Source organism: Urocitellus parryii, chromosome 13, assembly GCF_045843805.1.
Source record: "Urocitellus parryii isolate mUroPar1 chromosome 13, mUroPar1.hap1, whole genome shotgun sequence".
Lineage (NCBI taxonomy): Eukaryota > Metazoa > Chordata > Mammalia > Rodentia > Sciuridae > Urocitellus > Urocitellus parryii.
Window position 1 is genome coordinate 57,635,986 of NC_135543.1, and position 15,514 is coordinate 57,651,499.

The 15,514-nt window shown below is 44.8% G+C and overlaps 1 protein-coding gene across 1 annotated transcript in view; it reads left to right on the plus strand.

The window, feature by feature from the left end:
• The window catches only part of Mtcl1 (microtubule crosslinking factor 1), a 127,149-nt gene extending 114,619 nt beyond the window's left edge, over positions 1–12,530 (plus strand). Inside the window, exons 13-15 of the mRNA XM_026412208.2 lie at positions 1,487–1,518; positions 4,635–6,174; positions 11,359–12,530. Coding sequence (XP_026267993.2) covers positions 1,487–1,518; positions 4,635–6,174; positions 11,359–11,553 — 1,767 coding nt within the window. The 3' untranslated portion in view covers positions 11,554–12,530. The remainder of the gene's footprint in view (positions 1–1,486; positions 1,519–4,634; positions 6,175–11,358) is intronic.
• Positions 12,531–15,514: the final 2,984 nt, after the last annotated feature.

The window sequence follows — 15,514 nt, forward strand, 5'->3', positions numbered from 1 at the left end:
TTAGAATCCACATGTAAATTAGATTACCAAATGGGTGATTAAAGCTGCATACTGAAAGTTTCATAGCATGATGTAGGTTTTTCTGGTTTTGTCATCTTTAAAATCTCATTTAAAAAATTTGTACTAGGAGTTATTTCCTGTGAATTAAGTTAATAATCACTATCCATCATTTGATCTCCGAAACATTTAATACTTGGAACAATTCATGTGCAATAATATTGTTGAAATATGGGGAAATCATACAGGTTGTGTAACCCTTATTCAAAAAGCTGAGATCTAGAATTTTTCAGGATTTTTTTTGAAGATTCTGAAATATTTTGCATATACATGTTAAGATATATCGGGGATAGGACCTAAGCCAAACACAAAAATCATTTATGCTTCACATATACTCTGTATGTGCAGCCTGAAGATAATTTTTGTAGCATGTGAATGATTATGTGCTTGAAACAAAGTTTCATGATAAGGAAGCTTCCACTTGTGGTGTCATGTCAGCACTCAAAAAGTTGCAGATTTGGGAGCAATTCAGGTTTTAGATTTTCTGGATTAGGGATGTTGGACCTGTTTTTCAGTCCTTGCCAATGAGTTAAGTGCGGTATCCTCATTCGTGTGTATCAGGTTGGGAGGACATCACCACAGGTCCACCCTGGTGGATCTAGAGGCAATGTTGTATAGTCCAATTTCACTGCAGAGAGAATGTGGGACCAGGGTGCAAACCCTGGGTGGTAGTTCTAGCTGTGTTGTGGCTGGAACTGCCATGCTCTTCTGAACAGCAGAGACAAGGGCACGCTGGCTGAGGGGGAAGTGCCCTCTGGTGTTTACTGTCCTGAAGAATATGTTTCATTACCATGAAAGGCTTGCTTCTTCAAAGCCACATCAGCATGGGAGTATTCTCTCAATAGACAGCTGGGTCTCTACTAGCACAGCTTTCATTCTTCTTAAGGGGAAGTCACTGTAAATTCATTTCTGATCCTGAGAATGTTTAAAACCAAGCAAGTGACCAAGCCTAAGAATGTTACACCAATTGCCATAGCAAGATAGGAACCAAGGGACATCCAGCTCCTATCTCATTGTGTCATCCTCTGTCTTTCCCCTCTCCTCCTCCCTCCTCCACCCCTTCTCTCATACTGAGACTTATTCAGGTCATTCCAAGAGCTGACTTTGAAGTTTATGCAGTTGGGGAGGTCTTCTGAGGAGGCATAGGAGCAAGCCACTTCCTTCATGATGGGTTTATAGCCAGTTTTTCAAGCTCATATGGGCTCCTCCCTGCACTGTGGACGCTCCAACCCTCTCATCATGCTGTCGACTCTGCTTTTATTACTTCAAAGGACTTAGGGCAGTAGCACTCCTGACCAAAGTTTGGCCCCAGTGTGTTTTAAATGGTGCCTCCCCAAGGGAGCGGAGCAAAACAAGTCACTTAAGCACAGTTGAGGATCCTAAGCAACCAAAATTAACTGATTCAGATGAACTTATTTCTTCTTTACAGGAAGAAGAAAATCACAAGGGAAATCTTCAAAGGTAAGTAAGATTGATAGAAATAATAGATTGCTGAAATAAAAATCTCTTGGGCTCCAGATTCTATCTTCTTGTTAATGTAGTCTGTTACCAATCTTCAAAAGGACTCCACATTTAAGTAGTTGATTTTGTATTATTTGTTTCATAAATATGTGATTTTTGAGGATGAGCAACAAAAAGGCTAGATATGCCATCTTCACACGTGTATTCTTTTTATGGTAAGGACTTTCCAGTTATAGCTGTATTGCATATAAAAAGAATTGTGTGTGTTTAGTGGTTTTGAAAAATCCATGGAAAACTCTCCTTGTGAGAAGTTTGGAAAGCCTCCTCTTGATATATGAGACATTTTATATACTATATATTTAAAGTTCCAGGAGGGCTTGTTAAAAATGTTCTCCTGGCAATAATCCCCGAAGAAAATATATAGTGGTTGATGTTGTTGGTGTTAGTTATATACCAGTTTTTTCCCCCCTCCCTGGTTTTATTTGCTCTGGTTTTTCTTTATAGATGAATACATATTGTTTCCACTACATAAATTTTGTTCTCAGGCAATTTGCCATTTTGGGTTCTCCCCATCCTTGATTTTCTCATGAACTTGGAGTCTGTGGATGACTGTCTTCTTTCTTTTTGCACTGTCAGATCCATGCAGCACACAGAGTTGCCCAGGGCATGTTTCTGTCCTTCACTATCTTGTCTGGTCTTCCTCGGGCAGTACAGGGCAGCATTTGAGAGTTTAGGCACTAGTGCCATTGCTACTGGCAGATGGCAGGCTACTGCCTTCACTAGCCCTGTAATCTTGGGTAGGTTTCCTAACTGTTTGTGCCTCAGTTTCCTTATTTGTGAATAGGAGTTCTTTAGATTTTGCAGCTTACTTGTGTTAATACACATGAAACAAAGCAGTGCACAGGAGAAGCAGTGGTCGAAGTTTAGCTGTCATTGTACCTACCTACTTTACCTATTCATGGCAGCATCCTTGTCAGTGCCCAGGTCAGGGCTAGAGCCACTGTCTTTTACCCACCAAGCCACTGAGCTTTCTGTTTGCTCCCTGTGCTATACAGTTGTTTCAAAAAACCTTATTTTTACTGGGAAGCTGAATTAGGGCAATTTAGCAAGACCCCCCCCAAAAAAAAAATAATAAGGGTTAGGGTGTAGCCCAGAGGTAGAGCAATTGCCTAGCATGTGTAAGGACCTTGGTTCAATCCCCAGGACTGCAAAATAATTAATAATCATTGTCATCATCATCATCTTGCTTGTTTCTGTGAGTTTCAAAACCAATTCATGCTTGTGGTAAATTAAACAGTATCAAAATGTCCAAAGTTAAAAAGACAAATGTGAAGGGAGGGAGAAGGGGAATAGCTAGGAAGGTGGAAGGACACGGTCATCATTATACAAAATACATGTATGAAAATGTGAATTTGGTGTCAACATACCTTATATACAAACAGAGATACAATAAATTATGGTATAAAGGTGTATTAAGAATTGTATGCAAAAAATGAGAGCTCATGTATAATGGCATAATTTGGCGTGAATATACTTTATATAGAGAGTTATGAAAAATTGTCATGTATGTAAGAAATAAATAAAAATAAATAAATAAATAAATAATAAAAAACAGATGTGCCCTCCCTCCACCCATTTTTACCTCTTGCTGCTAACTATGTGGTGGTCTCCTCCATTCTTTCTTCTATGTGCCTGCAAATGCCTACACATGTTCCAAGTACATCCTGGTTTTGTAGTTATTTTGTGTGTTTGGCCACTGCTAAATTCAGTGCCACTTCTTTCTCTTTATCATTTCTGTTCCACTGCATTTGGCTAAGACCCAGAGGCATCAAGCCACTACCCCCTTAGGTGACATTGATGGTACTGTGCAGTAGTCATACAGTACACAACTTGCTCAAAGCGCAACTCAGTTCTGGCCTTGTCCTGTAGAGGCGTAACCTATGCACTCAATTTAGGACCCCTGCATCAGGACCTGTGCTGATCTAGAAGTGAGATAAGAGCCTCTGTTTGAAGAGGTGAGGGGACCCAAGAGAAGCAGGTCCAGTTGTATAGACAAATGATTCTTCATTTGCCTCAACTCCTCCCCTCACCCCAACTGGAGGAATTCCAGGCCACAGAGATCCTGTTGCCTGCATAGGTAAATGTAGCCAGCCCCCCAGCCTCCTTCCTGACCTGATGGGTGAGCAAGCTGCCCAATCTCCTGGCATCCCAGCACCTCTGCCTATGGGAGGCAGTCTGTGAATTCATGTCAGGTTGAAATATGTGGAATGGAAGTGCCAACATATCCAGGAGTCTACACCCAAGCCACATCTGTCAGCCAACAACTTGCCAAAAACTCATGTATCTGAGGGAGATTTTCTCTTATTTAGGATATAAAGGGGGAGCACAAACACATACCCAAAAAGACTGGCCATAAAGAAGGGAGCGCAGAGAGAAGGGGAGAATTGAGCCCTGCTGGGTGAATTTGGGCAGGGCCAGGTGAATCCTTGTTTGAAATAGTACTTGGACACTGTGTGGCAATGTATGGTTTCTACTTCCCTCCCTTTTCCTATGTCTTCCAAGTGGCCTTTGGAGATTGTTGGTCCTTGCAGCCAATAGAGGACAAGGCTGGTTAGTTGAAGAGAGACTTCAGAATGTAATGATTTTGTTGTGGTCTCTCTCCACCATGTACCTTTAGCTTATTGAAGATAGAGACCATGAGGTGCTCATCTTCACAGTATGATGAGTGTCTGCTGATGCTGGACCTTAGTAAGTCGCAGTAGGGGTGTCACTCAAGGCACTTCCCCATGAAAAGAGAGGCCAAGCAGCAGTCTGGAGTTCAGCTGCGATTGTGGTGCAGCCCCACCCTTCTCCTTTTTGTGGTAGTTGAGGGTTGGCTGTATTAAATTCTGACCAACGTGAAGTTAAAGGAATGATTCCAGAGCCACAAAAAAAGTCCAGTAAACCCCCAAAGGATGAGTTCAGGAGCAGAATCCATCAAGCAGCAAATGTGTTCTGTGTAGGTGGAGGCGGATGCCTTCATGGGCACAGCTCACGTAGCCAGGGCACAGCTGCTGTGGGACATCAGGGCCTCTCTGGTGGGTTTCTGACATCCTCTGCTTTCCTACCTTTCCCAGGGCGGTATCTGTGTCCTCCATGTCTGAATTCCAGCGCCTGATGGATGTCTCCCCCTTCCTGCCCGAGAAGGGCCTGCCATCTGCCAGTAGCAAAGAAGATGTCACCCCACCCCTGTCTCCTGATGATTTCCGCTACATTGAAGAGTTCAACAGCAAGAGCTGGGACTACACACCCTCAAGGACTGGGACAGAGAGGCCTCCGGACCTCTGGACAGACAGGACCGAGGGGGTGCGGGCAGGGCATGAGGCCAATGCAGAGCCTTTCTCTGATTCCTCCTGGTACCTGACCACGAGTGTCACCATGACCACAGATACCATGACCAGCCCAGAGCACTGCCAGAAGCAACCACTGCGGAGCCACATCCTCACTGAACAAGCAGGGGTGCGCGTGCTTCACAGCCCACCTGCTGTCCGCAGGGTTGAGAGCATCATGACAGGCGGAGAAAGCAGGAGCCGACTGGAACCCGAGGGCCCCTTTCCCACGAGCAGAGTCAGAGGGGGCCTGGGAGATGTCAAGGGGGGTCATCCAGAATCTGTGCTCAGCAGGTGGCCCTGTGCCTCCTCTAGACACACCCGAGACTATGTGGAGGGGGCTCTCTGCACCTCCCTGGGGTTTGCCTCCCCATTGCACAGCTTGGATATGTCCAAGAACATGAGTGATGACATGAAGGAGGTAGCCTTCTCTGTCAGGAATGCCATCTGCTCTGGTCCCACTGAGCCACAAGTCAAGGACATGGCCTGCCAGACCAATGGGTCCCGGACAACAGGGACACAGACTGTCCAGACCATTAGTGTGGGCCTACAGACTGAAGCCCTTCGTAATAGCGGTGTCACCAGCAGTCCCCATAAGTGTCTCACGCCAAAGGCTGGGGGTGGTGCCACACCTGTGTCCTCTCCTTCCCGTAGCCTGAGGAACAGGCAGGTGGCCCCCGCCATAGAGAAGGTACAGGCCAAGTTTGAGCGTACCTGCTGCTCTCCAAAGTATGGTTCTCCCAAGCTACAGAGGAAGCCCCTTCCCAAAGCCGACCAGCCAAATAGCAGGAACTCACCAGGGGTGGCCCAGAAAGGGTACAGTGAGTCAGCCTGGGCCCGTTCCACCACCACTAGGGAGAGCCCCGTGCACACCACCATCAACGATGGTCTCTCCAGCCTCTTCAACATCATCGACCACAGCCCTGTGGTACAGGACCCCTTCCAGAAGGGGGCACGGGCTGGGAGTAGGTCTCGCTCTGCAGAACCCAGACCAGAGCTGGGCCCAGGCCAAGAAACAGGAACCAGTTCCCGAGGAAGGTCACCCAGCCCCCTTGGGACAGGCACAGAGACATGCAGGGAAGAAGGGGGAGAGGGCACACCGGTGAGGCAGGACTTATCCGCTCCCCCTGGCTATACACTCGCTGAGAGTGTGGCCCGGATCCTCAACAAGAAGCTGTTGGAGCATGCCTTAAAGGAAGAAAGGAGGCAGGCCACCCCCGGCCCCCCAAGTCTGACCAGCGACAACCACGTAGGAGAAGCAGTCACGGCTGAACCAGGGTCCATGGAGGTAAAGAATGAAATGTTTCCTGCTCTTCCATTTAGCTGCCAGGCACATGGGAATCTGGGATGGATTTGGGACAGTGATTTCAGGAATCCATGTCAATGATTGTGAACTGGGGAAATGGGTTGAGGGTTAGGGAGTATGAGAACACAGACCCCAAGCAGCTTCTTAAAGAAAATCTCATCTTACTCTTTTCAAAATCATCAAGGACATGGTTTGGTTCAGATTTCATCCTTTAAGTGATTTTTCTTACCTGTTTACCTGGGCTTTGCACCCAGGTCATAGTTTGCCCTCTTTGTGCATGTCATGGGTGAAAATTGAATTGTGTGTGTGTATCTGTGTCTCAGGACTTTTACATGCTACAGATATTTGTACGTGGCCATGTGAAAGGTGAGTTGGAGGGCTTTTGAGCCACATGGACATGAGCACATCTTCTATCAGGAACTACAAGAACAATATTTGGATTCCCTGGCTGACTTCAGTACAGAACAGCAGTCTGGCATCTCACAAATCAATCAGGATAAGATCAAAATATCTGCCTTAGTACAATATGATGATGATGATTGTCCCCCCCTCAAAATCACTTAGAAATCAATCAACCCCGAATTCTGTTCTGATACATGTGCCCAGGTGGTATTTTTGCATCATATCACTATAAAAAATAATTCCTATTTCCATACCAAGAATGAGCAAAATGAAGCAAATAATATGATAATGCTGGTGGTGACTATAGTGTTGATGCCGATTTTATGGTTTATGCAGACTGAAAGGACAGTGCTGCCCCGCAGGTGGCCATGTGTATGTGTGATACTTGCCAGTGTTCCTAAGTCACCAGGAGCCAAGCTACGCACATGCCATACTAGCCTTCTCTAGGCCCCTGTCTCTCACAACAGTAAGAGGGGTCAGGGAGGACAGCCATATGCTTCTGGGCCGCCCCACTGTTTTCTGGCCACCACCAGGCAGCCTGGCTTCATGGGAGAGAATAGAAGGAAGGTTTGTTTCTGGGATCACCTGCCTTACATTTCCCCTGGGGAAAAAAATGGGTAGATCCCAGCCCAACCCACCAAGGAATATTTAACACAAAATATAGAGTTTAAATCTAAAATAGGACCAAACCTGTACAATTGCCAATGACCTACAGAAATGGTTCAGCCTTATACAGCTATTGATAGTATGTGGCCTACTGATCCAAAGGTTTGAGTCTTGGGATAAAGTTGTTTACACCCTCTGTTTGACTGTTCTTGGGTGACAAATAATGTCTTCTTTGATCTTTTCTTTCCTCAAACCTTCAGGAGCCCTCAGGTAAGCACTTGAGGCTTGGGAGGGTCATTATATGTGAATACCTTGCCTTCTCAGGGCTCTGGAGAAATGGGCTCAAAGCATTGTTAACTGGCTTTGTCTGTAGTTTCTACTTGTATTAGAAAATAAACAGAAATTAATTTTCAGACACCAAAAAAAAAAAATGCTTTGATTTACTAACACTGAATGCTGCAAGCAATCTGTGGTAACATAAAGAGGTTTAAAGACGGAATCACAGTATTGTGGCATGCAAGTGGTTATGTCAGTGCAAAATTGTCCTCCTTTGTCCCCTGTGAACCCTGCAACTAGATTTTCTCTTCCTTAGTGTGTTTGCCACCAAACAAGGTGATTTAATGGGAGCATTTCAGCATTTCCAGGACTTAGAACCTGTGTGGAGACTGGGCAGCACTTTGATGCCCTGGGCTCTTTTTTCCTTTTCTGTTACAGGTTTGCTTGGTTCTAGATTCTGGTAGAATTTTTCTGTTTGAATTGACGTAACGTATTAGGAGCAGTGGTGATCCCTTCCCTTCTCTCCATGGATTATGTAGTAGCTCTAGGTTTTCATTCCAAAATCAGCAGATGCTGATTTCTCATTCTGATTTCCCAGCCCACTCTGAGCACCCTGCTATGGAATCTTTCCTGAACGTACACTCAGACATCTAGACACAGGGGTGACTCGGGCAGCAGGACGTGTCCCTTCTTGCTTCCCACTCATCCCACGGGTGACATAGTCGTCGTCTTCTCTTGAAGCCATGGCCATCAGCTCAACAATGCAAAGAGAAGCTGGGAGGAGGAGTTCCGGAGTGAAGAGAACCAATGATCTTGGAGTGGAAAATGGGAGGGAGATGACTTAGCACAGTTGTGACCAGAACAGACCCAACTGTGTAGTGGCCTCTATCATTTCCAGCACAACAGCCGGGCCACTTCCACTTCTGTTTGCCAAATGTTCATGGGTCGCTCAGGGAGCCTGGAAACCAGAAGGGAGGTCCAAGGCTCTTTGGTGGGTTCTTCTCTCCGTAGCACTTGGCAGGGGACAGCATGTGTCGAAGTGCTGCTGCTACTTCCCCACCCCCATCTCGGAGTGAATGTGGGGGACCTCAATTCCATCCTGGTGGCTGTCCACAGGCAGGAACTTTGCCCCTCTTCCACTGTGCTCATTGACTTTTACTGTTCTGTTTGAAACGTACTTTCAAACCTACTTGCCTTTCTCTTCTTTGTCTGTCTAGAACCAAACTGTCTTACTAACTGCCCCATGGGGACTCTAGCCCTGCCTGCCTCACGCTGTAAGTGCCTTCTTCCTCAGTTCCCAACTGTCTCCAGAGAGTCGTGTGTGTAATTTGTGTAACACGTGGTTGGTGTCTGACACTCATCATCATGGGGTGGGGGGCATCTGCTCCATGCTAACCCCAGGATCATGTGGGCCAGCTCATTTCCAGACACAGCCTAGGAATCTCAGATGCCCCATTCACCCCGTTCTAGGGTTGACTGCTTAATGTCAAGAGAGGGTGTTGAGTTATAGAGGTTCTGCTGAGACTTCTCCTCTCTTTGTGTAGCCAACATGCTTTCATAGGAGAGAGCCACTGGTCAGGAGGGGACATCTCAGCCACAAGACTCTTGCCTGAGGAGATCTTTGAGTCCAGCCTCTGTTAGTTCTGTAGCCCTGACCACCGGCTCCTGCCCTCCCTGCTCACTGGCGTTTTGGTTGAGCATGTGTGTTACCATATGCTGGAATGAGGTGGGGCCATAATGTGCTGGGACTTTTCTTTTATTTTCAAACAGTCCTACCAGAAGGAATAACCCCAAATGTATTTTGTCCTTCAGATGAGATAATGGGTGACAGAGTAAGTGCTTGATAAATACTTGTTGAATAAATAAAACAACCAAGCTATTCCTGCTCTACCTGTCTCAAAATGGCCTTTGAGACCTGAATGGAGCAAAGCATGTGAGAAAACATACTCTGATTTTACTTGAGGATATGGATACCCACCTACCTCATCCACTGGCCTAAATCTAAACTGTGGAGTACCAAACTATAGTCAGCTATCAGAGGTAAAAACTAGTCCCTGGGGGAAAAAAAATGACAAAGTACATGAGAAAGCCATTTACAAGATGGATGCTTCTAGGGCAGCATCACAGGACAGAGGCCTATGTGGCCATCATTGTGGCTTTGGAGGAAAAGGAAACATGGCTTGCTTGTAAGTGCTGGTATGTAAGTAAGGAAGACCTTGTGATTACACAACATTTCTTCCTTTATAAGCAGATGCCACTGAAGAGGTGGTGCATCATGGTCTAAGAAGAGCCCATTTTTGTTCAGCAACAGTCAGGTGGGAAAAGGGGCTAAATACAGCTACAGCAGCAGCTTTACCAACATGCAGCACACACAACAGATGTATGCACAGTATACAACGACACAACACTCACTACTCTTAGAACCGTGCAAGCAGAGAAGAACTGCAGCAGATTTTCCAAACCATGTGTCCCCCAGTATCAAGCATGTGGGCCCAGGTGGGCTCGGTAAGCACATGGCATCCTGGCTTACTTTTTATCTCAGGGGCACCAGTGGTGTGCCAGCAGAGAGGACAGTCTGCTTGTCATGGTCCCATTGTCATAAGTGCGTTGCCCATGAAGGCCCTTTCTATGTCTTATAAGGTGCCAGCCACAAAGTAGGCAGGGACGCTGAAGAAGTGATCTCCGGTGTTAATGTTCCTTTTGTGCTGATCCCACCAGGGAATCTGTGGGTCCCACACTGTCCTTGGGCCGAGCCATCTTCACTGGCCAACTCCACACATCCTCCACATGTTCCGTCTTCTCCCGAGTGGCTTTGCCTACCCATTCAGCACAACCATCTGTCTTTCCCCTGTTGCTGTTCCCCTACTCCCATGGCTAATCTGTCATTCTGGTCTTTTTAGTTGCTTGTCACGTCTTTAAATCCAAGTCCCTTGCTGACTTTCTTTGTGGATCCTTGTTCTGTGTCATCCTTCCTGTGCCTTCCATTGAAGTAATTCACCTCTCGGCTTTCTGTGAGTGTCACTTGGGTTCCCCGCTGTATCACTGTTTCCTCATACCATAGCTGTTTACATTTCTGTATTTCAGCAACTTCCAAGATTGGGTATCCTTTTTCTTTAACATTGCACGCTACAGACAAGTGGCTCAACATTCTTTAAAAACAAACAAAAAGTACCTTGAGAGTAAGGTTTAGAGGTGATTTGCATCAAGGTTGAGCGTGTCTTGTATGATCAGTTCTCAGAACATCAGGGTGCCTGGAACACAAAATCACAAGTGCACTCTGATACCAATTTGTAAAAATGCTGCCACATTTAAGAGTCATTAAAGACAACTAGAACTCAATTAAAATTTCTGCCGGCAGCATTTTTTCCATGTCGTGGGAGTTTGTTTTGCCCACTGCCAATCAACTTGGAATAAACAGTAGCAGAGCTTGTTTCAAGACAAGTCTTACTGTTAAATCTGGTGGGCTGAAAGCATAGTTCTCTTCCTGGGCCCCCAGTAGATCTATACCTAAATCGTTCATTAAAGAAGGCCAATGGTGAGGTCAGCTTAGTGGGATTCTGCCGGGGTATGTACAGTTGCTCTCCTTGGTCTTCTGCATGTCCTAGCCCAATTCTGGAGGGGCTCTGAAAACAGGCCCATCTCACAGCTTTGCCATTTCATTCCTAATCTGGTATCTTCCCATTCACATCACTGATTTCCCCTGTTTTGAGTTCTTTCACCGATCATTTCAAATTATTTTCCATGAGCAGAATATTCATTCCTGTTCAGAAGTCGTCCATGGTCTCTTCCATGTAGCTTAAGACTGTTGGGAAGAGGGGGGGAATTATCCACTATGAAACTGCTGACCTCAGTAATGCTGTCTCCCCTTTCTCGGTTCTGAAGGAACTGCCTTGCCCTGCACTAGCGCCATCCCTAGAGCCCTGCTTCTCCAGGCCCGAGAGACCAGCAAACCGTCGTCCTCCATCCCGTTGGGCAACACCTTCTCCCACTGCCTCACAGTCTCAGCCATCCGGAGACCAGACCTCCTTGGAGGAACACGGTGACGAGGATCCCCTGGAGGAAATGCCACACCCGTGATGCAAGCTTGCATGGATTATCACAGAATAATTCACTGTAATTTGCATAGCCACACCATCTTCACAACCAAACTCTGCCCCAAAGGAGAGATCTAGTTTTCTCAAGGTCAAAGAATGTTTTTTTTTAAAAAAACACACAGCTGCTGAATGTCCAAACCTGTGAAACTGAGATGTTTCTAGAATGAAACAGCAAATGTGCCTGTAATAACTTAATTTTTTTCATAGCTCAGAAAACTATTTTTGTCTCCATCTTTTTTACACACAGTATATTAAAAAAAAGAAAAACAGGTAAATATGGTATAAATAGATATAAAAATATAAAAGTTTTAAAAAAATGTACATTTTAAGAGATTCTGAACACCCTTGCTCTCAATCCTGACTGCCTCTCTGTTAAATTTGCACTGTTCTGTTTTGGTTGGGTTTATCTCCATGTTGAACTTAGAGTGTTTTAAGTTAATTTTATTTTGTCAATGTTAACAATTTTTTAGGAATTTTTAAAAATGCTTCAGACTGTCTGATTCAGTGAACTTTTTGTAGTGAAAAAGCCATGGAACCAGTAGACAAGACAGATGTTCCGGAAACTGGAGGGATGCAGGTCAATGTTTTTGAGAAGGCACAGAATCCTCAGACGGGCGTAGAAAATTCTCTGTATAATCCACATATTAGTCTGCCCGAGTGCACGTCTTCGGGTGCATGTACATATGCTGCTGTCCTCTCCCTCACCTAAGTGTGTGTCTGTCTGGCCCACTGTAATTGTGAAGTTCCTTGTACTGTACTATTATTGTTGGTCCCCTTGCATTGATGAGATAACAGCACCATTTTTAAATTATTGTTAAAAGATTAACCGGCAATGTACAGAGTTCACTCAGAATTTTCTTGTTTAAGGAAAACACTGCAAAATCATGAGGATACCAAATTGAGACAAACGGTGGTGCCTCTGAGTCTGTCTGAGACCATGATGAAGTAGAAATAAAAGCCTTTTTGAGATGGCAGTGTGCTCTCAGGTCTCAGGTTTCACATGCCCTCCGTGTCTTCCTGAGAACTCCAATGGAAAGTTTTCTGTAGCCAGGGGGATGGTGGGGAGGGGCTTGTGCAAAGAGGAAACAGCTGGTCACACATCTCACTGGGATGCACCCTTGCACATGATCACATTGCAGTTATGCAGGACTCTGGGAGGGTCCCTAGGTAAAGGAATATCTTTATTCTCATTGCAAAAGCCAAAACTGGGAAGAGGATGGGAATTTGAGGAAAAGATTACCTGCAAGTCAAGTGTGACAGGCCTCTGTCCCCTCCACTCAGGAAAAAGGGTGTGGCCAGTAGCTCCAGAAGAGGCAGTTCCCTCTCTGGCAGTGAGCCCAAGCTGGTGGTATCAGTTAGAGGTTAGCACAGGGGATTACAAAGGAGTGTGCTGCCCATAAGTCCAAAAAGAACTATTCCAGCCACAGCTTCTGACTTCAACGTTTCATTAACCCAACAGTTTCCTTATGTACATGAACAAGTGGAGTAAGTCCTATTCCCAGCATGACTACAGTTCCACCTTTAAGCATATACTTTCAAAAAACAAATGTTTGAGCATATGGAGAAATGGGAACCCTCCTGTACTGTTGGTGCAAAAGTAAATGGTCCAGCCACTGCACAAGGCAGATGGCAGCTCCTCACCAAACCAGAATGACCAGATGATCCAGCTATCCCCCTACTGAGTGTATACCCCACCCCCACAAATTGAAATAAACTCAGATACTTGTACATCAATGTTCACTGCAGCATTATTCATGAAGATTATGAATAAGGTGGAAACAGCCCATCATTAGGTGAATGGATAAATAAAATGTAGTTATATATACACAGTGGAATATTATTCAACCTTGGAAAGGAAGGAAATTCTGGCACCTGCTACAGCATTAATGAACCCTGAAAACATAATGCCAAGTGAAGTAAGCCAAGTCACAAAGATTTTGACAATTACTGTATGATTCCACTACATGAGTTACTAGAGTATGGTCAGATTCATAGAGAAGAAAATAGAATAGTGGATACTAGGGGTTGAGAGCAGGAGGGAATGGGGAGTTTGTGTGTAATAGGTGTAGAATTTCAGTTTGGGATGACAAAAAAGTACTGGAAATGATAGTGGTGAATGTTGCCCAGCAATGTGAATATACATGATGCCACTGAGTTGTACTTTTGAAAATGGTTCAATTGGTAAATGTTACACTTTTAATGCAAAAGACATATTTCACTTAATCATTCTAGACATAGCTACAAACCACCTATTAAAAATTGGTTAGTTTTGTAGGGACAGAGGATATAGTTCAGTAGAGCACTTACTTACTTATCATGAGGTCCTAGATTTGATCCCTACCATGTGTGGGGCGGGGAGGGGAGAGAGGTGCCCCTGGTAAATGCTCCAGATGCATCAACATTCTTTTAGTTGGAAGAACCAACCAACTAGGAAGGAAGTTATTGGTTCTTATAACCGAGCCTCAAACTCTGCCACCAGGATTCTAGTCAGTCTTCTGACTCTGCTGTGTGATTTTTATTGTTAGAGAAGCATTCCAACAACAGTGAACCCTAACAGCTCCTATTCATCTGGGAATTTCTGGGGAAAGGATATCTCTTACCAGGAGCTCTAGCAAAAGCCCAAAGCTGATGATCCTCATTGGTCTAGAGAAAGTCACATGTCTGGCTTTGATCCAATTACAGTGTCAGGTTGACCCAGTGAAGGAAAGTGAGATGCTATCTGAATAGAGGGGAGAACATGCCTGGAAGGTAGTGGGAACCCTACAAATTTGAAGGACAAACTATAGCCACCAGATCTGGCCATCTGGTTGGAGGAGATAAAATTCCCAGGCAAAACAAAAGAAATGCAAAAATGGTATGGTAGAAATTTCAAGTACAGTAGGGTTTGGATAAGCAGCATTTCAACTTGGAGGGAGGCATTAATAAGCACGGTCACATGAGGCAGTGACACACACACTAACTGGGCTGGTTGCAGAACTTTGTGTGACCAGAGCCACAACAGGCACACAGTACCTTGAGAACTGCTTTGGAATTTCTAATTATTGGACAAGAATTCTTGAGTCTGTATTGTGAAGCCACTCCAACTTTCTAAAGCAAGGCAAGACAGTAAGATGAAATCATTTTTCACTGCCCCGTCCAGATAAATGTTGAGACAGCTCCTTGGGTTCTACGTGGCTGCAAAGGCAGAGCAGCTGCCTACAGGGAACAGCCCACAGGAAGTGTCTGTTCATGTCTCCAGGAGCTGCTATTCATGGGCCAGTTGCTTTTATGTCCTAAGGAAAGATGCAGCAGATTCCTCAAACAGCCACAGCCCTGAAACTTCAGTCATGGGTGGGGGAGTGGTGTCACATTCCATTCTCTCCTTGCTTCCGCTTACCAGAAGGTAATTTGTTATACTAAGGTTTTGAGTATTATAAGTCTATTTTTTAAAAATATTTTTGTATATCATAATTCTAATTATTAGTAAATCTATTTGTTTCACCTTTTTTTCTTTCTGTGGAACAACCTATGAGATTTTAAAATACCTAATTTTATTTTTAAAATTAATCTATGTTTAAAGTAACTTAACATATCCATCATCTCACATAGTTACTCCCTCTCTTTTGTGGCAAGAGCACCTAAAATCTACTCTTAGCAAACATTCTAAATGCAACACAGTACAATTGTTTTTGTGTTGTACATTAGCTCCCTTGACAGGTGACAGAGTTCTACATATTTATCAAAAAGTGGCTGAAAAGCAGAACTACCATTTTCCTATTCCTCAGTCATTGCTTTCAATTGTGGTACCATACACATGATATAAAACTGACTGTTTTGATCACTTGACAGAGTGCCATTCGGGAACAGTTCTTTCACAGTGTTGTGCAACCACCACCACTGTCCTCTCCCAAAACACTGTCATCACCCTAAGGGAAACCCCAGAGGCACTAAGCCGTCACTCCCCC